We start from the raw sequence: 25,060 nt of genomic DNA on the forward strand, positions 1-25,060 counted from the left end.
AACTAGACTGTTGGAAGGAGAAGTCAACAATACATGCATTTAAACGGAGATTTACAATAAGAAAAATTCTGAATTATGTAAATGCATGTTTACAAGCATAGTACATTAATAAAGCTGGTAGACAATTGTAATGCTGATTGGGCTGAAGATTTACCTACACGTTGCTTGACATTGGATGTTTTGATCTTAATTCAGAAAGCGTGCTGTTAGTAAACAAGAAGCCACCTTATAATTGTTCGCTTTAGAAGCCATACTTCGAAAAGCTATGTTAGTTATAGGTAAACATGTGTGGTTGATGTAATTATAAAAGGATTTTGGAGGATAAGTCAAAACTATCACATGTAATCATGAATGGCCACGTTAGCTGATATAGAGAGGGTCACGGATGCTTTTATGTCCAAAATGGATCAGAAAAGGCTCAATCGCAGGCAGAAGTGATCAAAACCGTCAAAACCCTAAAACAGGCATATCTCGCAAATTGAAATGAGTTATTCAAAGTACCATACATGATTTTTGGGTAGAAGAAGCTACTTTAGGATTTGTTATAGATTTTGGAAGACGCCTAGGTACAAAATCTCTAATACATAATTACTGTTATATCTAAAATAGCCTATATTTTTACTTTAGATTGTAGTAAAGATTGAATACAAGAGATCTTAAGAAGGTCATAAATTGTAGTGAAGATTGAATACAAGAGATCCTAAGATGGCCATAGATTACAGTAAAGATTAAATACAAGAGATCCTAAGATGACCACTTTATCAATCAACAAACATTCCTATTTTATCATTAATCAATGAAAAACCGGGCACCCAACAACGTCTACACCTGGGGCTGTTGGGCAGTGGGCCAGCGGGCAATGGTCTCCCAATTCCAAACCCCACCATTTCACTCCATAGATGTTATGCAGAGCAAAGCTTGTCAAAAGAGCCATAAAAGCAATCCCAATATCCAGCCCAGCTGATAAAACATAGTTGTACCTGCTCCACCACCTATTGTATTTCCTATATATAAAATAGTTAAAAAGGAAGCCTACCACAAACCATGACCAATGATGGACGGCCCTTACTGGGGGCATGTTTAAGGTGGACCCCAGTAAGATCGGGAAATGGATGAGTCTGATCCACTTCTTATTCGGGAATGCACGCGAAAGAAGCCACACAGGCACGGGTGCTAGTGCGCCAAGGAGGAAGAAAAGGTAGAGGTACTTGTATAGGCCGAATGGGGCGAACATATGGGATGGGCCCACAATGCCCCAAGTGGCTGTAATAGTAAAGAAAACACGTTCAGATGGGCATGTCCATGGGCTTCCTGGAGGCAGCTTGTCTGGTTCGCAAATGTTCTTTACCGTCGAGAGTATCCACCACGCCGTGCCGAAGTTAATGGTGGATGAGATCAACAAGCCCACTATCTATATGGATTGATGAAAACACAAGGCAACATGAGCATGTCTCCATTAAAAAAAAAAAAAAAGAAAAAGAAAAAGAAAAAGAAAAAGGCACGTTTGGTTGCTAGACATCTAAAAATGAGTTCGTTTTAGTTTAATCATAAATATTCATTAAAAATCATATTTCTTTTATGCGGGGATTAAAATTGATATTGATAACCAACAATCATAATCTCTAATACCTAATTAGAGTTAATTAAAATAAGATTAACTCATTTTTAGGTGTTTACGGAACAGGCTGTTAGTATTATCAAGTAGAGCTTTGATGGGACATGGATGCATATAAGGCAGCTCATGCATATGTAATGCATGGGCACTTTCATACCAGCCTCGAGTGGGGGTGGTGTGTGGGATGCAGGAGTACATTCAGGGTGAGTGGCTCGTGTGAGGCAGGTGGCTCGTATGAAGCGGTACCCATATGATGTGGGATGCACGAGAGGGTTCCACCGATGTCCTAACATATGGAATGTGTGGCCTTGGTTATGAGATAAAGAAATTAATTCTTCATACTCTATTAATTCGAGCTTTTAAAGCAAGTGATTGATTGTCCTATATCAAATTGGTATCAAAGTGGGAGGTCACCGGAGCAAGTGGCTAACATAGCACATTAGTACAAGATGATCAGAATGGTGGTACGATGTCCCATGGCCTAGATACTACCCAGTTCCGTGCATCATGTGTGCCCCCTCTTAGTTTCCTTGTGTTCCAAAATTTAAGTTGGTCCGAAAATATCAAATGGACCACACCACTTAAATTCATGCCTAGAACCTTTAAAATCAGTTATGGCCTACATACAACATAAAGGGTTTTATGGTGAGAACCCCTATCCCAACTGTTCATTGTAGTTTGCGACACATGAGTTTTCAATCGTCCAGGTTCCTGGGTGCCAAGGAGAAAAACAGAGGTGCAAATCATGGATGGACTGGATGTCTCTAGAGCATCATGGTGGGCCCCACACATCAATTTGTACATGAAACTTAACATAGAAATTTTATGATAATGTTTTTAATAATGGTAAATAATGTATACCTGAACGGCGAACATTGATCTTGGAGGAATCTTCATGTAGTGTCCTTGTTTAAGAAAACGTAGGAAGGACACGGCCCGATTCAAACTCACGGCACCATAGGATTTGAAAGCCACGTTAGCAATTGGTTTGCCCGGGTACAAATAGCCGATTAGCAACTCCGTAATTAGACCTAACCCAAGGTACTGCAGGAAGATTTTATGTAATATTAGTCCCGGCCAATTGTTTATTTTCTAATACAAACACACATAAGATTTGCTTAATGGTTTATTTTATTATTTATTTATTTATTTATTTGCATTCCCCCTTCTTTCTTACGACCATGGATGGGATGGTTATGATCACCTATTGAAAAGGACCCACATAACCAAAACTGGTCCATTAGGCCTTAATAAACATGTGGCACAATTTGTTGATTGGACCAATCTATACAGAAGATCTCAATCGTCTATTTTGTTGACTATCTATCAAATGATTAGAATAGTCCTATATATATATATATAATGGTACTATGAGGTCGACCTCATGGGAACTTCCCATGAGGTCGACTGTGTGGCCCAATTGTGATGTGTGTTGAACATCTACCCCATCAGTCAGATGTACCATTTTATGGTGGTCTATGGGCATAAAAATCAAGTCAATCTATTAGTTGGGTGGGCCACACCACATAAACAGTTGAGAGGCATTACCTCCCATTAAAACATTCAAAATCATTTATTGGGTTGGGCCCACGAATATGTGGTTCACAAATCCAGACTATCCATTATGTGTGCCCCACTTGGATGAGGGGTCAGACCAATTTTCAGCGGCATCCAAAACTCAGGTGGGCCCCACCAATTAATTTTATAAGTTTTAGGCATGTCTTCATGATTTTAGATGGTATAGCCTACCTCAGCTCTGCGTACGGCTGATTTTTTTTGGGATATATCATAACCTAAATGTGACCCATCAAATGCACGGTGTTGATGTTTGACACACATCACGGTGAGGCCCACAAAGCTTGACCTCATGGAAAGTTCTCATGAGGTCGACATCAAAGTACCATTTTCCGCATGTGTAGGTTTTATACGGTCGAGCTTATGGGATCTCCCCATGAGGTCGAGCTACGTGGGCCCCACCATGATGTATGTTGAACATCTACCCCATCATTCAGATGCACCATTCCATTTTGGGCCTAGGGCTTAAAAATCAAGTCAATCTGTGACATGTGTAGGCCACACCACATACAAAAGTTGAGAGGGGTTACCCTCCATTAAAACATTCATAATCATTTTTTGGGCCCACCGAGATGTGGTTCACAAATCCAGCCCATCCATTATGTGTGTCCCACTTGGATGAGGGGTCAGACCAAGTTTCAGACTCATCCAAATTTCAGGTGGGCCCCACCAAGTGATTTTTTATGTTTTATGCATGTCTTTATATGATTTTAGATGGTATGGCCCACCTGAGTTCCGTATATGGCTGATTTTTGGGATATCCCATGATTTAAAGGGGACCCATCAAATGCCCGGTGTTGATGTTCGACATACATCATGGTGGGCCCACACAACTTGACCTCATGGGGAGTTCCCATGAGCCGGACCATATAGAACCTTTTCCCATAGAGAGAGAGAGAGAGAGAGAGAGAGAGAGAGAGATTGATTTACCTGGTTACTAGTAGCAATAATTACACCAATCGGTAGTAAGAAAATCATAACCACACCGACTGCGAGTAGAACCCCCCAAAAGGGTAGTTGAAGTTGCCCTCCAAATTCTTCACATGTGAAAAATGCTAGACCGAGCGAGCTAAGAAGAATTATGTAAAACCACCATTGAGGGATAGGATCATATTTCTTCATCAACTGATTGTGAATATCACCGGTTTGCTTTTGGTCTCCATGGGCCACCTTTAGCTGCCTCCATACCGAACTATAATATATAAAAACAATAAAAGGAAAACCATGTAGCCATTACTGCAAGCACCATAAATTTAGGTGACACTTTTTACATATACCACACATTCATCTATGTACACATTTCTATCCAATGATTCACCGTTGGATTGTCCATACCACAATAAATACACCCACCGGTCAATCCTAGTGCTCCAAAACAAAAAAAAAAAAATTCCAAAAACTTTTGATATCCATCATGAAATAAGATACTGATTGGAATGTTATGAATATTGAAAGGTGACCATGGCCCATTCAGTGGGCCATTGATTGCATTTTTTCAATACCTATGCAACACACTATCAATAGGTGTAGAAGAATTTAAATCTGAAAATTTGAGGTTTTCTAATGCCACACGCATGTGGAGCTTTGCACAACTTACTCACAGGCACTCTGGTGCAAACATGAAATACGTGTGGCATATGAGATTTCCATACGATTGGAAATAATGCTACATTTTTCTCTTCAGGTGGGCCAGGTGACAGCAAACAAAGTAAATTGATGGTTAGACTCTTTTTTAGTCATTCATTTGTTTCAAGGTGTAAAATGGTTTGATTCCGTTTCCTCCGCTTGCCACAAATGGGGTTTTCCTGTTTTCCTGCATTATGATTAGTCCACATCATCACTGACTGTTGTCAGTACTGCTGCATTAAATACCGTTTATGAAGATGTGGCCCAATCACATTGCAACAAACAAATTTTTCATGTTTGTGGCAAGCAGAGGATAGGGATTCAAGATCTACACAGTGTAGCTCACCTAATTCCCATGCGCATCACATTGTGACACAAGTATGACTCATTGAGAGCTCAGATCTCACATACGTGTCACATTATAAAACATGCACCCATGTGTGGAATTTGTAAATTAACCTCCCAAAAAGACATTTCCTTACCCCCCATAGAAGAGAGCTGCATGAGAGAGAGTTGCCGTTATGCAGGCAAAGCCAAATCCATAATTAAGCGCGTAGAAGGTGCTAAAATTGATTTTCGAGTAGTCGTTGTAGGCCTTCTGATCAAATTTGAATTCCTTCTCATCCAAAATTCGCGAGATGTTGTATAGTTGTCCATTGTCATCGAACAAATCCGAGGAGAAAATTGGGAATCTCTTGGCATTGTACAGGTTAGTCCAATAAGCAATAGGTGTTATTATGTACAAGATTATGATAAATCCAACCGTTCTGTTTATGATCGTAAACAGAGGATAAGCTAAAGGACTGCCTAAATAACCCGCTATCGTGGACCAATCTAGGCCAAAGGAGCCAATACCAAGACCACTCCAACCTGAACCGAGTTGTTGGGCTATAACCGAATCCTTCCAAAACCAGCAAATAAATGAGAGGGCGGTTATTGAAGGAAATAAATAGTTAGGGATAACATAATAGGAAAAGCTTGAGACTAGGACTAGAAAAAAGAACTGAAGTCTTGTTAATTGTCCCTTGGGCCTTTCTTCAACCACGTTCAATGCCCTAGAAAACAAAAAATGGTTAGTGTCAGATATCATGCAACAATGAGACAATACAAAACTACAGTACTTAGAAGCAAGAGAATCGTAAGGGCAAGGTTGTAACATGGCCCATTCCACATAGCTAAGTTCAGGTCCAAACCCATTCAGTTATTGGGTCTCAAAATGAAATCCCATGGCTAGCCTATAAGCTGTTAGCCCATCCCGGATCCAGCCCAAAGTGTCCTGGGATAGGATTGGACCTGAGAGAGAGAGAGAGAGAGAGAGAGAGAGAGAGAGAGAGAGAGAGAGAGAGAGAGAGAGAGACCTAAAGAAAGAAACGGTGACAAGTACATCAGGCCACCACATGTAAGGAGATTCAACAAGTAGCTTCATAAGCATTCCAGCAAACCCATAACCTAACATCTACAAGTATAAAATAGGAAGAATGAAAATCATTTCCACTTCACTTTCTATTACCAAAATAAATAAATAAAAGCTTGCATTTCTAGAGAGAACCACTTCATGCACATATATGTTGCACTGAGAATCGATGCATATGCACTCCGACTGTCTACATACGATTGGCGGGAATCTAAATAGTATTTCAAAATGGGGTTTTCCTGTGATTGGATATAATCCAAACTACGCCCCAAGATGGGACTTCAGTGAAATTTTGAAATACATTTTGGATCATGTTTGGTTGGTGGAATATGTTGTCCACCAACTCTGGATGGCCAATGAATTGACTCAATGTACATGTGTGGCCCACTTGATGAGTGAATCAGCTTGATTTCTGGGTCCATAGATCTTCAAGGTGCGGCCTTGCCCTTTCACTATCACGGATATCCTATCTACATGACATGCCTGGCCTTATGCCTATCAAAGTGTTGGGAATTTCCACTATGTGAGCTGTTGAAGATTCCTCTATCCGTTGTAGGACCTGTACTGGACTGCAAAACCATGACTAGTTTGTACAAACCATAGTTTAAAAAGGGTTAAAACATGAGAAAAACTCAACCCAACTCAAAATAAATAAATTAAACTAGATAACTCAGCACAACTCAACATTATTTATTTATTATTAGTGCATTTAGGTATAAAATAACACCCCAAAACTCAGGAAAACTTGTACTGACTTCAGTTTCAAGAAATTTGCATAAGTTTTCGAGTTGATTAGACTCGAATCAACTAAGTTTTGAGTCAAGTCAGATTAGGAACATTCATCAATTCTTGGGCTGGGGTGGGTCCAGTCTGTTAGCCCTATGCTAGGCTTGGACAGTGGACCCTTTTTGTTTTTTTGGACAGTGGACCTTAACAGTGCCTGGCCTAGCCTACAATTGCTGCGCCTGGATTTGATGTTGGTAAGCTCGCTTTCATCACAATTCAGTCATGACTCAGAAAAACCTGACCCTTACTCATGAACCATTGATGAAACTTAGAAATCACTCCTACAAAGGCAGAGTGTTTGTTTGTGTATGAGTGGCTTACTTCAGTGGTATGGATTAACAGAAAAGCTGGCAATGGATCTATCTTCTTATGGTAGAAAACCTTCGACTGCGAAATAATCTCAATTGCAAATGGCGAACCAGAACCCATAGATGCTAAGATGGTCGTCAAGGCGTGCTCCTTTATGTTGAATGGTCCCGGGTTCAAAGAAAATGTCCATTTTGTTCCTGGAACTCTTATGGGCTTTGTTGGCAATGTCCTTGCCATTATCTTCCCGACTGGTAAAAGAAGTATCTGGGCCACAAGATCTGATACAAAGATCCTGTTTTGACGGTAATGGAAGTACTGGTTCATGAACGAGAGAAGACTGCATGCTGTGAGGCCCAAAACCCACGTCCGAAATGTTAAGACTGGTAACGTTGGATCGTCAGTGATGGGAACGGTCAGCCTCACTTGCTCGATGGGAGAGTCCTTGATTTTATCTGCAAAATAAGTGTCACTGGAATTAATGGAAAAAAAAACTTCCATAATCTGGCTATGTGTGAGATGATAGGTAGGCACTGAGAAATAATTGAATACTTGGAATATATATAAGATTATTTCATTATCTGACTCATGAATTAGTGGACAGTTAAAAAATATTCAATGATCCTATTTTCAGAGGTTAGAATTCTTCAACCAACTTAATATTTGGAAGAGTGGGTTACGCAATTTAGTTAATTTAGTTTATGTTAATGTATATTATTTTTTGCAATTACTAAGTGCTTGCATATCCAGTGTTTTTTTATTTTTATTTTTATTTATTTATTTATTTATTCATTATTATTATTTTTTTAAGATTTCAATTCCAATTTCATTCCAAAAGGGACTGTACAAGGACCCCGGACTTCGGGCCACCCCTGGTACAAAAGGAAACAGGGGCGCCTATCGTAAAGCATGACGAAAGGAAAGACAGAGAAAAAAGGAAAAGGAAAAAACTCTACACTTTACGGCGGGCCATTCGAACATAGCCAAGCCCGAGCTTGTCGAGAAAGATGAGGTCGCGGGCCTGGGTCGGCATATCCCTCAGATGAGCATACACTACCTCTCTTTGGTACCTGCTACCTTCTTTGGCCAAGACGTCCGCCGGGCCATTACCTTCTCGCTGAATATGCCGAATCTGGAAGGGCACTACCTGCTTTAGCGATTGGATCCTCCTAAGCCATGCCTGCCACCTCTAATGTGGATAAACTTTTCCCACAAGAACGTTAGCCACTAATTTCAAATCAGTTTCTATCTCAACTCTGGAGAGGCCTCTTTCAAGGCACTGCATCAGGCCATCATAAATAACTCGCAGTTCAGCCATATTGTTTGTCCCCAAGCCATAGCCTTTCGAAAAGGCGAAGACTACGCTCCCATCTTCTTTCCTACAAATACCACCCCCACCTGACAGCCCAGGGTTGCATATCCAGTGTTGTGCAGTATTAAAGAACTTCATATGGTGGAGATGAAGCTATACGGCGAAGTTTGTAGAGTTTGTATGGGTAGGTACAATGGTTTGGTGATGTAGAGTGGGTTGCGGACAATTTCATGGCCAAGATGGACTAGAGAAGGCCCGATCGAAGGTGGAAGTGATCAGGACTATTAGAACACTAATGTAGGCGTGTATATTCAACGTAAAATATATAATTTTGAGATAGGAGAAGCTACTTTAGCCAACCAACCCTGCTACGCCGGGTTGCCTATGGCGAATTTGCGAGATTCCATCAGATCGACAATCGAAAGTCCATTTAATTTCGTTTTTACTATTTATAGTCAGTTTTAATTCGATCATAACTCTTAGTCCTTTGAGCTTTAAGAGTCATGCCTAACATGAAAATGGCTTAGAAACTTAATGAGAATAATGTGGTTAAGACCAATTGGGCACTTACTATTTTTGACCCAAAACCATGAAGTCTGGTAGAAATCATGACCGTCTATAAATAGTAAGTTTACTATTTATAGTTGTCATGTTTTTAGGGAGTTTGAGTTGGAGTTTGATTCTGAAACTTCGTCCTAAGTTTGATATCACTATTTAAAAGATTGTAATTTCATTTTTACAATCAATTAATTAAAATTTGAATTTGTTAGAATTTATTTCTATTTTCTCTCGTGGATTTGAAGAATCTCTATGAGGAGTCGATAGAAATTTCGTAGATTCGGAGTGATTATCTCCGGAGAAAGAAATACGGTGCTTGACCTCATCACATCCATCCCTGCGTTATTTGGTGATCCAAACGAGGGACCCACTGCATATGGCCATCTTAACCCTTCGAATGGTGGCCAACATAAGTAAATGGTTGAACAAAGCTGCAAATTTCCACATTCAACCTGACTTAAACTGATTTTTTGGCCACGGCACAAATGCAGTTCCATCGACTCATTAGGTGGGCCACCCCATTGACTACGGAGAGATGTTCATCTCTCCGCCTGGCCTTAGTCCATGTTCAGATGTCCTATGATGCTGGGAGGGATCTGATGAGGTCGATCACTATCTTCCTCAGGGAATAAACTCCGAATTCATGGAGTTCTCTAGACTCCTTATAGAGCTTCCTCAAGAGGTAAAAATAGAAAATTTCTAATAATGAGCTCAAACCTATGACAGAGTTTTAGACTCAAACTCCGATTCCAAAACTCTAAAGATGTGACTCACTATAATAATAAACTAGACGGTCACCCTTAGACTTCATGGTTTTCAGCTAAAATTAATAAGTGTCGGATTTGGCCTAACCACGTTATTATCCTAATGTTTTAAAGCCCTTTTCACGTTGGGCACAACTCCTACAACCAAAGGATACAAAGTTATACTTGAACTAAAACTTAATATTTATAGTAAAAACAGAAATAAATTATACTTTCAACCATGAATCTTGCAAATCCGGTATGGGCAACCTGGCACAAGTAGCTTCTCCTACCCAAAATCATATATGATATGTCGAAAAACTCATCCCGATCTGCGAAATACGGCAGTTTTAAGTTTCTGACACTCCGGATCATTTCCACTTCTGATCGGTCCTTCTCTGGTCCATCTTTTCCCTGAAAGTCTATGACCCACTCTACATCATCCTACATATGAGATATTTTGGTGGAAAGACAGGGCAGCTGTATGTTGAGCTACCACTCAGCCTGCTGTAGTTGATCCGTTTCATTCATTCCAATGCCACCAATCAGACGGTTAGGATTGCTCTATCGTTGTGGGTTTTGCTAGCGTGGGCCATAGACAGAAGGGCATTCAAAACGATCAATCTGGATTCACCAATCAACAACAGCGGCCAGACAATCTTTTCCCTTAATTTCATGGTACTATCGTGTTCCATGAATCTAACGACTCCAATTACCACAATTACACTTACAAAACCTTTCTTACGTACTCATGAAAAATAGAGAGTGAAAGCTCGTACCTTGTTCTTCCTGCTCTTCCTCCATTTGTGTGTCTGTGTATGTGTACTCTGAGAGAGAGAGACTGTGTATGTGTACTCTGAGAGAGAGAGAGAGAGAGAGAGAGAGAGAGAGAGAGAGAGAGAGATGGGGTTAGACATGTGGGAGTGGGGCATATTAAAATTGGTGAAACGGGGATTGATTCCCTACAGCTGGCGGGTCTTTTTCTATTATTTATTTATTTATTTATTTTAATAATAGTGTCCATAACATCTGGGCCATGCAAACGTTGGGCCCACCATAAAGATCAACTTCTCCTATAAAAAGAACAAAGAAATCATTATAGTCAATGGCATGACTCAACGTACGTAATTTGGCCACCCAACGAGTGGTTCGGCATGAGTGATTGAGATGGGTGATCTTGATGGTGAAACCTCTTTTTCAACGGGTCAGATGTCCTACTCGTCCAGGAGTCGGTACTGGAAAAGCTCTACGGCCCCACGATGATGCATTTGTTTTATCCATCCTATCCATTCATGTTGCAAGCTTTTTTTAAGATATAAACCTAATAACAAGGTAGATCCAATAGGTATACTGTCACCTATCGTTGAAACCTTCCTACGGCCCCACCGTGATGTTTATTTCTCATCTAACATGTTCATAAACTCATATAAACCTGGATGAAGATAAAATATAAAAATCAACTTGATCAATCAGAAAACTTTTGTGGGCCACAATATGTTTTCAACGGTAGGGATTCAATTCCCACTGTTAAGTTTGGATCTGGCTCATTTTTTTTTTTAAGATAATGCCCTAAAATGAGATTTAGGAGTGGATGGGTGGCCTGGACAGGAACACAGAGATCATAGTGGGGCCGAACAGAGCTTTGACCAGTACCTATTGGTGGGGTCACTACGGAATTCAAATCCGTCCCTGAGACAGTTGTATGTATGAGGTATCTGTTAATTAAAGGCTTATTTCAGTTCAGTATTTTATACCAGAACGAATCACGTGTAGGGGTGTCAGTGGGCCGGGTTCGGGCCTGAAAATCAGATTTTGAATAGTTCTAGGCTGAGACCTACTTAGGCCGCTTGAATCACGTCGTACTACGCGTAGCAACAAAAAGAAAAGAAAAAAATAAAGGGATTTTTACGACGTTGTCGCTGAAGTTATGGTTGCACCGAAGGTACTTCAATATTTTGACATTACAAGTAGATGCTTTTTCGAGGATGAAATGCGCGCGCGCGTTTCATAAAGGTACTTCAATATTTTGACATTACAAGAAGATGCTTTTTCAAGGATGAAATATATATATATATATATATATATATATTTGACATTTCAAATTTGAGATGTTGTGTAGCTTATTATGGGGAAAATGGACAGACCGATGAGAAGAAGTCAGGTCGAAACCCGACGCGCTCTGCCAGGTCGAACAAAGGGTAAATGCGATGGGAAGTTTGACCCTCGACCCTTGACAGATTATGAAATGAGGTTGAAGCTCGGCATCATAGGAGCAGGTCAGAAAATATACCAACTATCAACTCGCCTGTAGTCAAAAGGAGCTCAGCCTCACTGCCCTAACGCAAAATATGAGGGTATGAGGGTAGGTCGGCGATCTACACAGTACTTAGAGAACGGTCAAGGCTCGCTAGAGAATCTAGGTCGATATACTACTTTCAGGTCTGCTCGGCCAAAACCATCTCGGCCTCCTACTGCGCATCTTAGCTGATTCTGAATAATTAGATCTTATATAAGAGAGATTTGCTCGAGATCTTCTCAAAAGATGTCAAGGAATACCCGCGAAACGCTTAGGATCCTGAGATCTTCACCAAAGATATCGAAAGATTCCCCCACGTGTTCGTGATCCGAATCCCTCTACAGTACGTCCCTACTAAATAGGGAGAATTCCTCTATGTTACTACCTCTCCTCAACTATAAATAGGAGCATCTCTAATGGTGAAAGATATGCACAATATCTAGCTTAAAACTCCTTAACTCGACTAGACCTAGATCCTCTACCTGATTTAGGCATCAGAGGGTCCCTTGCACTAGCCAGGGTCTCCTTTGTCCACTCCTTGTGCAGGTACAGGAAGGTCCAGGGAAGGCTAACCAGATTTTTGCATCAACCGTTTTCTAGAGAAGGCTAACTAGATTTCCGCATCAACATAGCTTATGGAGAGGCTGCAATTCTGACAATTCCGATGGGTGCACCTAGGTTCTAAGTTGTGATTTCAATCTACGGATAACCGTTGCCCCCAACCCGACTTGGTACTCTTGACCAGGTCTAACTCAATCTGGATTAGTCCATGCCAGATCCAAACTTGGATCGGATCATGCATGTTGGCTTTGGTACCGAGTCAAGTCGAGTTCGTGTCAAGTCTATTTCAAAACCGATTTGAGTTGGGTCAGCCCTAACACGATTTGCCTCGACTCGATGCCCAGCTCTATTTGCATGACATCCGACTCTTCCAACGGCTATACCCCATTATGATAATTAAAAAAGAAAAGAAAAATAAATTCAAGGTTATTCAATCATTAGGGGACCACAACCATTAAAAAAAAATCAGAAAACTATAAATTCAAGTGCTGCCCATCTGATGTTGCATCTACATGATTTTTAGTTTATCTGATCAGGTTTAACTTCTTTTTTTTCTTTTTCTTTTTTTAAAGAAAGGTGGGATCACACCACCTGGGATTCATTGCACAAAAATGTGTTTACAATGTATGGGAGGGCACCACAAAATGATCAGGTTTAACTATTGAACAGGTTGATTGTCCAACACAAACCATGCAGGCCCACAATGCTCTATACCAACGGATGGATTTTATGGAAGAAAAGGTAGACAAGGTTGATTTGGTCATTTCATTATTTTCATCTCCTGAAAAGCATGTTCTTTAGTTTACCAAACGTTCAGGCATAAAAATCCCAAAAAATAAGTATTTGTTTCCTACCCCAACAAGTAATCGTATGTGACAAAAAACGCACTGTACCCGAAGGAATCTAGTTAAGAATAATCTTAGAATGGACATTAATGGTAGAGTAGGATATTCTATAAAGGTTTGCTTAAATACAAATACATCCAGACCTATATATTTTAATGAGATAGTTGGTACTCTAGCTATTGGATTTGGGTTTTTGTCAATAGCCTTAATTATTTATTTGATAGGGCTCCACTAGTAGAGTGATATATAGTTGTAAAAACTCTCTTGGATCTGCATTTTAATCCATTGGGTATACTAAGGTTATAGTAACAGTTCATATTCAAAGCAAAAAAATGCCGAATTAAAAAGTTGAAAGAATCTAAGATCTTAATTTGTTGACTTTCCACCACACAAAATGAGTCTAGTCATATAAACAATTTGGATTGCTGGAAGATGACTCAAATTCAAAGGCTAAAGCCACCCCCAATGCATCCAACTGCAATGGATCAGGATACATTTGAACTAACGACTATTTTAAATGGTTAGTATAGACACCACTCCCAGGCCGATTAGTTCAACTCAACCCCGCCAACTCAACACAGTCAACTCACCGATATAACTCAATCTAAACCTAGCCAATTCAACCCTAACTACTTGACCAAAATCGGACCCAACTTTAGTCCAAAGTCAAGCTTAAGATGAGCCCAAGCTTCTTCTTTTTTTCTTCAAAAGGCAGGATGTATATTGATATCCAAAGGATGTACAGAAGAGGAGAAAAGGGACTCCTGGGGACAAAAAGGAGCCAGGAGCACCCAACCAGCTAAACACAAAGAAGCAAAAAGGAGATGCCAACCCTCAGGTCTCTCTAACAAAACCAAATCCCAACTGATCTAATCGATAAAAGCCCTTGACTCTGATCGGGAGCTCCGAGGGGGAGAGGTACGTGAAGTTAAGTTGGGATGTGACAGCTACCTTCGCCAGCTCATCAGTCGGGCTGCTAACTTCTCTTGGGACACGAAAAATCAGAAAAGTACCTCTGGTTCTTAATGCTCTAATCCTCGTCCACCAATATCTCCATTTCCAGGTAGGGGAGGATTTGCCAATGAATGTGTCCACTACGCATTTAGAGTTGGATTCGAGGAAGATCCGATTGTATCCCCGACCAATAGAGATTTTCATAGCATCGTGAAGGGCCCGAAGTTCTGCTCTGTTGTTGGTTGTCGTACCATAGCCATGGGAGAATGCGAAAAGTAAGCCCCCAGACGCATCCTGGCCGATTCCACTGCCCCCAGCTGGCCCTGGATTACCCATAGCAGCGCCATCAACGTTTACCTTTATCCACCCTTCTTTTGGTCTGGACCACTTGACCACGTGAAAAGATTTCGTCAGAAGGGAGCTCTGCCGAATGTCGAGCCGTTGGAGGAGAGACTGGTCAGACCGGCTGAGGGATCGGACACCGGGGGTGGCATGGCTGAGAGTAGAGAGCCACCAGAAAATTCTGTTTACTACCAATTGAATGGAGGGGCGAACATTGTCAAACCGCGCTGCATTTCGAGCCTTCCATATCTCCCAGAAAATTAGACAGGGTATGGCACGCTGAAACGTAGAGGGGCTATGGGCTGGCCGATCTGCCAAGAGGACAAGCGCTCTGCAACAGATTGATGGTGGGGAAAGTGGAAACAGAGAGCTCCATTGAGATGAGCCCAAGCTTGAACCCATTAGTCTTTAGGATCACTATTTAGCAAACTCGAAGGGACCAAAGGCCCACAAACTACCACAGGAACTTACCTAAGAAAGCAAGAGAGATTGTCACCTAAGAGAGGGGGGACAACAAGTGGGGTTCTTATGGAAGAAGAGCAAGCCTGAGCAATCTAAACCTCAATCCAGGCCACTCGACTCGACCCTTGTAACAGAAACCGTTCACCTTTCCACCCAACCCCAATAAGTTTCTTTCAAATTTGTATTAGCACAGAACAATATCCATTCCCTTCTCAACCCCCTTTGCTTAACTCATTTGTTCACATGCATTGCATTGCATTACATACCTACACACCTAGTTAACTCGAGTGTATCGTCTATGGCTTGTGGAGATATCAAAAGCTCAAGTTGATCGGTTACTCAACCGCTTCGACAGGTATGTGAGTCAGGATATATTTATCTGACCCAGGCTACCACTTGTCAACGATAGTGCATTAACATAGCATTACAAATACTTTTGCGTCATCCATGCATAAGAACTAATCCTAATTCATAGTAGTCTGTTTAGTCCTGTGAAGTGGAGACCACACCACTTTTGGTTTCATTTAGCTGCAGCTGATTTGGATTGAAAGCCTATAGCAGCTTGGAGCACACTCAATTGAACTCACATGGGGAGATGTCTTACCCAAAGATGTTACAGGATGTCGACATTGGCCAATGAGGAGATTAGGCGGCAGTTGAAAGAGTTGCTCGGAAGGGGTCATTTAAGGCCCATTATATGGATTTGGAGACTCCCTCTAAAGAATAGATTTGCTACCCTTTCCCGTCCTGTCATCCGGCAAAACATGAGGTTTAGCTTATAAATGTGTTGGTTGGAGTGATGGGATTTGTTTGATTCCCATTGCCTGTTACCTCTTCAATCTATTCTCCCGCTATGGGCCTTGCTCGCCTTGGGCAGAGTGGGTGGCTAACACCTTCCCTCTCTATGACCATGGTCTCTTACCCCGAATCTTCAGTCACAAATCAAGGAGTCATCTTAGAACTGAGAATGTTCGATTTTCTCTCCTAACATTTTTATGGAATCTGGCCAATTTTGGAATATAAGTAATTGACTAGTAGCGACTCCAATCAAATTTATTATCCCTACAAACCTGTACGCTCTTAAAAGGCACAAGTGAGTGTGATTCACTCTCAATCCAATGTCCATAGTCACCTCTATTTTATATGGGTGGTCACGATCTCCAAAAAAAAAAAAAAACCGCGACAAGAGTTACAATGACAACTCTTGTTTCGAGCAATTTCTCCCACGTCGGGACTTCTTGGAAGATTTTTTTATATTTAGACATTTTTCTCGCAATATTATTAGGAAAATCTCATTAAAAGTGAAATAATAAAATTTATTTATTATCAATTCATAACTAAATTTAATAATATAAATATATGGTTAAAATGAATTATTTTAACTTTTAAATGATTTTATATTAAAAAGCTGATGTAGAGCCGGTCGCGGACAGTTTCATGGCCAAGATAGACTACAAAAGGCCCGGTCGATGACATAAGTGATTCGGATCGTCAGACCTTAGATCGGGTGTATCTTACAATCCAGAATGAGTTATTGGGCGTAAAATATATGATTTTGGGGTATAACGAGCCACTTTAGCCAACCAACCCTGCTATGCCAGGTTGCGCAAGCCGGATTTGTGAAATACCCCTGGATCGACAGTCGTTTCTCTATTTTAATTTTGTTTTTACTATAAATAGTAAGTTTTAGTTTGATTATAACTCTTCATCTGTCGGGCTTTAGGAGTTGCACCCAATGTGAAAAGAGCTTAGAATAATTAGGAGAACGGTTTGGTGAAGCCAAATAGGACACTTACTATTTTTGGCTGAAAACCTTACAGACTAGTAGACATCACGACCGTCTGTAAATAGTAAGTTGCGAATTCTAGGAGTTTTAGTTGTAGTTTGCTTTTGATTTCTCTCCCATTGCTTGGTATCCCTATTTAAAGGGTTGTGAACTCATTTATTTCATTCATTAATCAATTTCAAATTTTATTAGAATTTATTTATATTTTCTTGCTTTCTTTCCTCGTGGATTCGAGAAGTCTCTGTGAGGAGTCCAGAGAAGCTCTGTGGATTCAGAGTAGTTATCCTTGAGGAAGACGGTGATTGACCTCATCACATTCATCCCTCCGTCAAAAGCACCATAATGTCATGATAAAAATTGCAAGAAATTAAAAAGAAAATAATGCTAAGATTTGAAAATATGATGATATTATAGCGATAATATCTTTTAATCAAAATTCTGTTGTAATAGGGTGAGATTTTCAATGTGTTATCAAATACCTGTCATAATGGTTATGCTATTGTTTGGGTTATTTTCAATGAAGAGAAATGCTCCATTTCTCACAGAGCACTACAAGTTACACTTAGGCAGTCCAATCCATTGATCTAATCTTTTCATTAGGTCCAACTAGAGGTGTATATGAGTTGAATTGAGTCGAGCTTGGCACAGCTTGACTCGGCTTGGCCACTTGCTGACCCCAGCTTTTTTCTTTTAACACACGCACACACACCCCACACACTTACGCTAGTGGAATTTCACCACCTATGGGTACTCGAACCCTTGACCGGGAATTGAAACTCCTAAGGTCTACCACCCGGGCAAGAGTAAGGACCCTTGCTGACCCCAGCTTGAACTCGGCTCGACTCGACCCTCGAGCCTGATTGGCCAGCTCAACTTGGTTCAGTTAGCAGCTTGGGCCAGTTCGAGCCGAGTTCACTTGTGCAGCAGTTTCACAAACACATGGCTCGCACCTTCAAAATCTCGCTTAATGTAAAACAGTAGCAATGGTTTTATCGGTATTTCATCAAACACCATGTAAGCAACATAAAAATCAAGAAAAAAAAAGGGTATTTGTTTCATATATGTACATTCCTTGCCACAAGCCACACTTCGTTGAGTCATTTCATCAAACACTTGGTGAGTAACATCAATATCAAAGTAACCGAGTCACCAAACTGGTTCAATCCAAGTTCGATTCGAGTTGGGTTCGATCCGAGTTGAGTTGAGCTCGGGCAAGCTCGAACTCGGTTCAAAATTTTTTCGAGCTCAAAAAATTAGCTCGACTTGGCTCGAACTCAGTTTCAAATCGAGCTTTTTCGAGTCAAGTTGAGCGAGCTAACCGAGCTAATTCGGTTCATGTACAGCCCTAGGTCCAACACTCATTTCATGGGTTTCCATGCAAGCATCGCGGTCTAACAAATTTGACCATTTGCAAATTAGTCTTTAATATGAATGACCAAGATCATTCACACGAAATAGGACTACTAACCAGTTTGATCCATCTATTTTTAGATCCCATCATGAAATGCTCATGATTCTTAAGAATCACACTTGGTAGGCAATCGTAACCATCCCATCCATGGTTTGGAAAATGGATGGCTATAAAAATAATGCCAAATAAAGGATAGATTGTATCATCTAAGTACTATGCTTTTTACATTGTACCTCATGAAATGTGTGTTAGACATGATGGCCACTTAAGATCGATCAATTGGACTATTCAAGTGAACTGATGCAACTAAAAGCACAATGAGCATCTCTTTAATCAAATCAGAATCAAACATATATATATAAATTCTAAGATGACCTACGGGATTTCCCTATTTGGTTTGGCATTCCATAGGGCATATTGAGTTCATCCCTCTCTCTCTCTCTCTCTCTCTCTCTCTCACACACACACACACACACTCACAACCACAATCACTACATGAGCGCTTGAACCTATAACCTACATAGCTGGAAGTTAGAGGGCCCGTACTACCTGTCAATAAGCCATGAGTAGGGACCCAAATTCATCTTTGGTTACCCAAACAATTTATGTAATAAATGCATCAAATAATCATGGTTATTAATTAGAGTGAAAAACTGACCTTTTATCTAATAAATGCATTATGGTATCTTATTATTATTAGGAAAAACAGGAATAATACTTTGCACTTAGAGATTTGTTAGAAAAAGTAAGATTATTTTATTATCAATCATGGGGTTGGAGGACATTTAAGGGATGATTAAAATTGAAAAGTAGGAAATGATTTTCTTTAGACAAACATCCCCAAATCAGAGGTTAAGATTGTTCAACAATCTAATTTGGGATTCCTATCGACAATTTAGTTAAGTGAATGCATAGCACGTGTACAATTTTGAGTGCGTGCATATGAAGCTTGATACGCCAGCCAAAGTATTAAAGAAACTTCACTAGAATTAACAATGAAAATTTGAAGGGCGTCACGGCGCGGCCTTCTGAACAGCGAAAATACATCTTTTCCTTCTGTTTGAGAGGGAGAGGGAGAAAGAATAAGAGCCGTTTGGGAGGCATGCTTTAGTCGTATGTTTGTTTGTTTGTATGTGCCATTTGGGTGTGTTCTTGTCACTATATCATATAACGTAGATGTATATATTGCAACAGATACATTGGGACTGTAGCTAGCTGTTGAGTCCACAGCCATATTTGGTGATCCAAACTATTGACTTAACAAGAGACACAAAAAAGGTGGATGGCTCGAAAATCTCTGATATTTGGAGATTCTAAGCGTTTGATCAATGGCCCGTAGAAAAAAATTAAGATGAGGGTCTATGTTATAATCTAACAGTTTGAATTGGATCCAATCGGATCTAGCACACCGGCAAAACAGCATAGGTCACGGAAGCACATGCCAAACTGATTTTTTAACTTTTAGTTTCTTTCCTGCCAATTATAATGCAGGACAGTGATGAGTGCTTCCTGTAAAATGATGAAGCGCAAGTCAAACAGATTTTTTTATCTTTTAGTTTCTTTCCTACCTATTATAATGCAGGACAGTGATGAGTGCACATGTAGCACACGTGACCATATATATATGTATAGCAGAATGCTCAGCTGTGCATCGGTTTGCACATCGGTTTGTACGGAACTCGTGAGAACTTTTTTTGAGAACACATCATATGTGATGTGACTCCAAAATCTAAACCGTCCAAGTAAAGCAGCGCCTCACGACACCCTAATTTTTACTCTGATCCAAAACTTCAGTGGGCCATGGAAAATGAAAACAGTTTCCTCTCATGATTTGCATGTCTCTTTGCTATGGCTTAGCAGAATTTTAGATCAGAGTGAATTTTTTTATTTTTATTTTTCCAATAAGGTTTTATGGGATTCTGCATCACATGGACCATTCCTATTAGACAGCCATGACATATGTGCAAAGGTGCGCGGGTGAGCATGACTCTCTCTCTCTCTCTCTCTCTCTCTCTATATATATATATATATAAATGGTTCTATGCGGTCAAGCTCATGGGAACTTTCCGCTCAAGGGAACTTTCCATAAGGTCGAGCTATGTGGGCCTTACCGTGATGCGTGTCGAACATCAACACCTTATATTTAATGGGTCCCCTTTAAATAGTGGGATATCCCAAAAATCAACCATACACGGAACTTAGGTGGGTCATACCATCTAAAATCATGTGAAGACATGCCTAAAACATATTAAAGTAATTGGCGGGGCCCACCTAAAATTTGGATGCATCTGAAGCTTGGTTTGACCCCTCATCCAAGTGGGACACACATAATGGATGGTCTGGATTTGTGAAACACACCTCGGTGGGCCCAACAAATGATTATGAATGTTTTGATGGGAGGGTTACCCATCTCAACTTTTGTACGTTGTGTGGCCCATAAAAGTCATTGATTGACTTGATTTTTAAGCCTAAGGCCCACCATGGAATGGTGCATCTGACTGATGGGATAGATGTTCGACATGCATCACGGTGGGGCCCACATAGCTCGACCCCATGGAAAGTGCTCCCCTGACACACACACAATGCTCAACTGCGTACCAGTCCTCATGTGTTCTCCTAATATTTTTTTAAGAACTCATCACATTTGATATGAGCTAAGAATAATGAACGGTCCATGTGATGCAGCACCCAATAAAACTCCCAGGGCCAAACTTTTATGCTGATCTAAAACTTTGGTTGGTGATGGTAAAAGAAAATAATTTCCTCCCTTAATTCACATCTCTCTTTGCTCTGGCATACTAGAGTTTTAGATCAGGGTGAAAATTGGTCCATAAGGGTTTTATGGGGCACCGCATCACATGGACTGATTGGATTTTAGGCCCATAACATATATGCAACTGTGCGCATATGCAGGTGCAGGTGACCATGCCTCTCTCTTTGTATATATAAAGCTTCCAGTAAAATGATGAAGCACATGCCGAACAGATTATTTATCTTTTTGGTTTCTTTCCTACATATTATATACACACGGGACAATTTTTATATATGAGCCGTGCATGCCCATTAGTCAAGCTTGAGATCTGTACATACTATTCTTTATTGATTAATTATGTTTAAAAGGAAGAAATTGGCAAGTTGGCTTCGGCCTGGATTTTGAGCTGTTTATAGACAGTTCAGATCGATTTATTAGATCCTCACTGTTTCCTGTCATGCCCCAATTGAGTTTTGGGTGTCTCATTTTTTTTTTCACATGTCATGAAATGATCTGGAAAAATGTATAGACCGGGTGGATTTCTCACAAACATCACGGTGGGCCCCACCTAGCTTCATATCACATGTACGAAACATCTGAATTAGTGCGTAACGTAGATCCATCTGTGAAGATGACACAGCTCAAAATTCAGGCGGGTCGACTAGTCAGGTATCAACTTGGACCGTCCATTCTTTCCATAAAGGGAAGGTCCACCTGATGATTGTTGAGGGTCGAATATTGCATATCAGACCCCAGTTATTGTCAGGATTTACAAACATAGTACTGTTTATCGGCCTGATTTAATCATGTTTGTGATGCAGGGCGTATTCATGAGCCTGGACTGGGAAAGGGTACTAAAAGCATGGATTTAACGGTCTGAAGTCACCAAGGCAAGCGACGGACTCCAGGGGACCAAGATCAACGGAATTACACGCCAGGGATCCATGAAAATCGAAAAATTGAAAACTCAAGTGGCCTGAAAAGTGTCCAGAGTGAAAGAACACAGGGTTCCCACCATCCGTTCAGCTCAAAAATTCATACATCGCCTGAGGACCATAAATTAACCGTACACGTCAAATTTCATCCGTTCAATCCCTGTGCAAGTGTCCCAACGGACAGATCAGCCCATAAACCCTTGATTTGGGGCCCACCTGAGCTCTGGATACGTTTCAATTTCAGACTCAACATCTTAAATTAGATGGGAAAAAGGATGGACGGTACGGATTTCTTGAGAACATCATAGTGGACGGCACCTGCACTTGAGTGTGCACAGTGCTTAGGTGCGCTGGACGCTCACCGGACGGTCAGCCCGGTCAAAGACGGGCTGACCCATCTCCTTCTTGCAAAATAACAGCGGACGGACGCTGTTCGTCCATTTTTCAGTAATACGGCCCACTCATCATCCAAATGGATGATCCAGACCGTTCATTGAATCTCTTGGGTAGACGTAATCGTCACCTAGGTGTCCTTTTCGACCCATGAACGTACGAACAGACAGATTACCGTTCAAATACAAGATGGACGGCGGAGTAGATAATCTCATGGGCCACACTGAATTCGATCAAAAAACAGTGATTCCCACCTGGTTTTTCGAGAATATTGCAATTAACGGAGTGGATTTCTCTGTCGAGTCTGATAAGTGGGCCCACCATCGTCACAGCATCAATTGCGATGCTCTGTTTCGCAGTGCGAAAATACCGGAGGTTCCAAGTCGTCCTGGCCCACTAGTGATGATCGGAGGTCCGATCTGAACCGTCCATCATATAGAGGTGCCCTTTCTGGTCAGAACCATTCTGACTGTTTTCAGCTGTACACGCATACATGTCCGCTACAGTGATCTTAAGGGGACCATTCAAATGTCGTTACAGCAGTAGTTCCCTCTTAGGTCACATCAACGGACAGTTAAAATAGACCATCTCCAGACGAAATTCCGAGGAGAAGATGATGAACAGTATGGATCTATCAAATGACAGCTAAAGTGGGCCCCACCAAATATCCAGCGTAAGTCTATTACACACTTTCTGTTTCGCAGTGCGTAAAACCTCTGCACCTGTTTCTTCTATGCGTAAAGGCTACGCACGCAAGTGGCTCCTGACGTATATAATATAAAACAGAGAGAGAGAGAGAGAGAGAGAGAGAGAGAGAGAGAGAGAGAGAGAGAGAGAGAGAGAGAGAGAGAGGGGGAGTGGGACGTGAGCAAGAGTTTGGCAGGGACGTGGGCAGAGGCAGTCGTGGGAGACTCGGTTTGGGGCGCTCGGCTGGATGTGGAGCAGTCAGAGACAGAATAGTGAAGAGTTTGTTTTCTTTTATTTTTATTTATTTTAAAGAATCAGCCTAATTATGTCTATCTTAGGCTAAACCTCTTAGCTGGGGCTAAGAGGTGAAGCTTGTAGCCTGATGAGAGTTTTTTTTACTTATGTTTTTTTTTTCATTTAAACTGAACTGATGTTGTTCTTAGTTAAATTAAAGGAATGTTTTTCTTTGTCTTTAATGGTCTGTTGTGACTGAAATTACAATGGATCTGCAATGGCCTTGAATATCTCCTTTTCCCTTTTGATGCATATGACGTCAGGAAGCCTTGTTGTTCACCATCGCCTCCTAGGCATGGTCGGATGATGATACCCTTCCTAACGTTCATGCATTGTTGACTGGTTGGTAATTAGTTTAATTCTGTTGTTTGCTTTGCCTCCTGGGCATGGATTGATGATAGAATCCATTCTAATTCATATACTTTTCATCTCTTTAAAAAAACTATATTAAAAGAAGTTCAGTTTAGTTTACATGATGATGGCATAAGATTTCCCTAATCTCTACAAGTGGATCCTCTGAATCCCCAGTTTCCCTTCCTCTGAATTCCTTAAGTTTAATCTCTCACTATTACTCATCAATTTACATTGGATTTAGATTACATCTTTTTTTTACTAGTTCTATATCTAGTTAGTTTCAGATTACGTACAAGTTTCAGTCCCTGTGGATTCGACCTCGGTCTCACCAAGTTTATTACTACATCACAACCCTATACTTGGGGAGTGAACAAGTTTTTGGCGCCGTTGCCGGGGACTGACAGTTGCGATTTTCTGAAATTAATTAAGTTTAGAATTAATTTAAGATTAGAATTTGACTAACTTTAGTTGTAGACTTTTATTTGATTTCTATAACTAACTTGTGTTCCTGTTTTGTAGGATCCTGACATAAGTTTCTAAATTGGTAATTCCTTCATAATCTCTCTACTTTTTCTACGTTTTAGAATTAGGGTTTAAATTTTGAAAATTTTTAATTCTAGTATTTTCCTATTTGTAGGAAATAGTTTATTTTTAGAAATTTTTCTTTTTTGTTTTTAGAAACTAGGTTAATTATTTCCCTTTTTAGAAATTAACTTTCTATTTTTATTTTTAGTAACTTTCTAATTGTAAAATTTTAGTTTAGAAACTAACCTTCCTATTTTGTAGGCCTTTAAGATAGAAATTTCTAATTCGGTAAGCTCCTTCTCTACTTTCTATTTTTCAGTTCTCTTTTAGTAATTTACTTTCTAGTTTAGGACTTTCCTAATTTATTTTAGAAATTTTCACTTTCTTTTAGGAATTTCTTCTTTTAGAAACTAGTCTACTTCTATCTTTCTTTTTAAGGATTTTCTAATTTTAGATCTTCTTTTTGGAAACTGACTTGTTTTATTTTCTTTTGCAGGTGTTGTTACTTAGGGCTTTCAATTTGGTAAC

At 40.4% G+C, this 25,060-nt stretch overlaps 1 protein-coding gene across 1 annotated transcript; it reads right to left on the reverse strand.

Moving 5' to 3' along the window:
• Nucleotides 1–672: 672 nt before the first annotated feature.
• LOC131217317 (oligopeptide transporter 5-like) lies at nt 673–8,429 on the reverse strand. The gene is made up of 7 exons (XM_058212229.1): nt 8,393–8,429; nt 7,338–7,777; nt 6,175–6,272; nt 5,299–5,871; nt 4,121–4,382; nt 2,477–2,659; nt 673–1,411 (listed from the first exon to the last, which is right to left on the reverse strand). Exons 1-7 carry the CDS (start codon nt 8,427–8,429, stop codon nt 794–796), a joined length of 2,211 nt encoding a protein of 736 aa, XP_058068212.1. The 3' UTR covers nt 673–793.
• Between the last annotated feature and the right edge of the window lie 16,631 nt (nt 8,430–25,060).

The sequence above is a fragment of the Magnolia sinica genome, chromosome 10, assembly GCF_029962835.1.
Source record: "Magnolia sinica isolate HGM2019 chromosome 10, MsV1, whole genome shotgun sequence".
Lineage (NCBI taxonomy): Eukaryota > Viridiplantae > Streptophyta > Magnoliopsida > Magnoliales > Magnoliaceae > Magnolia > Magnolia sinica.

Excerpts from the sequence above, each read along its gene's own strand:
- LOC131217317 (XM_058212229.1), bottom strand. The coding sequence starts at position 8,429 with ATGGCCCGGCGGACGTCTTGGCCAAAGAAGGTAGCAG. Across the intron at positions 6,273-7,337 it reads TGTTAATCCATACCACTGAA|ATGTTAGGTTATGGGTTTGC; the intron begins GTAAGCCACTCA and ends TTATACTTGTAG. Across the intron at positions 5,872-6,174 it reads GTCACCGTTTCTTTCTTTAG|GGCATTGAACGTGGTTGAAG; the intron begins GTCTCTCTCTCT and ends TTTGTTTTCTAG.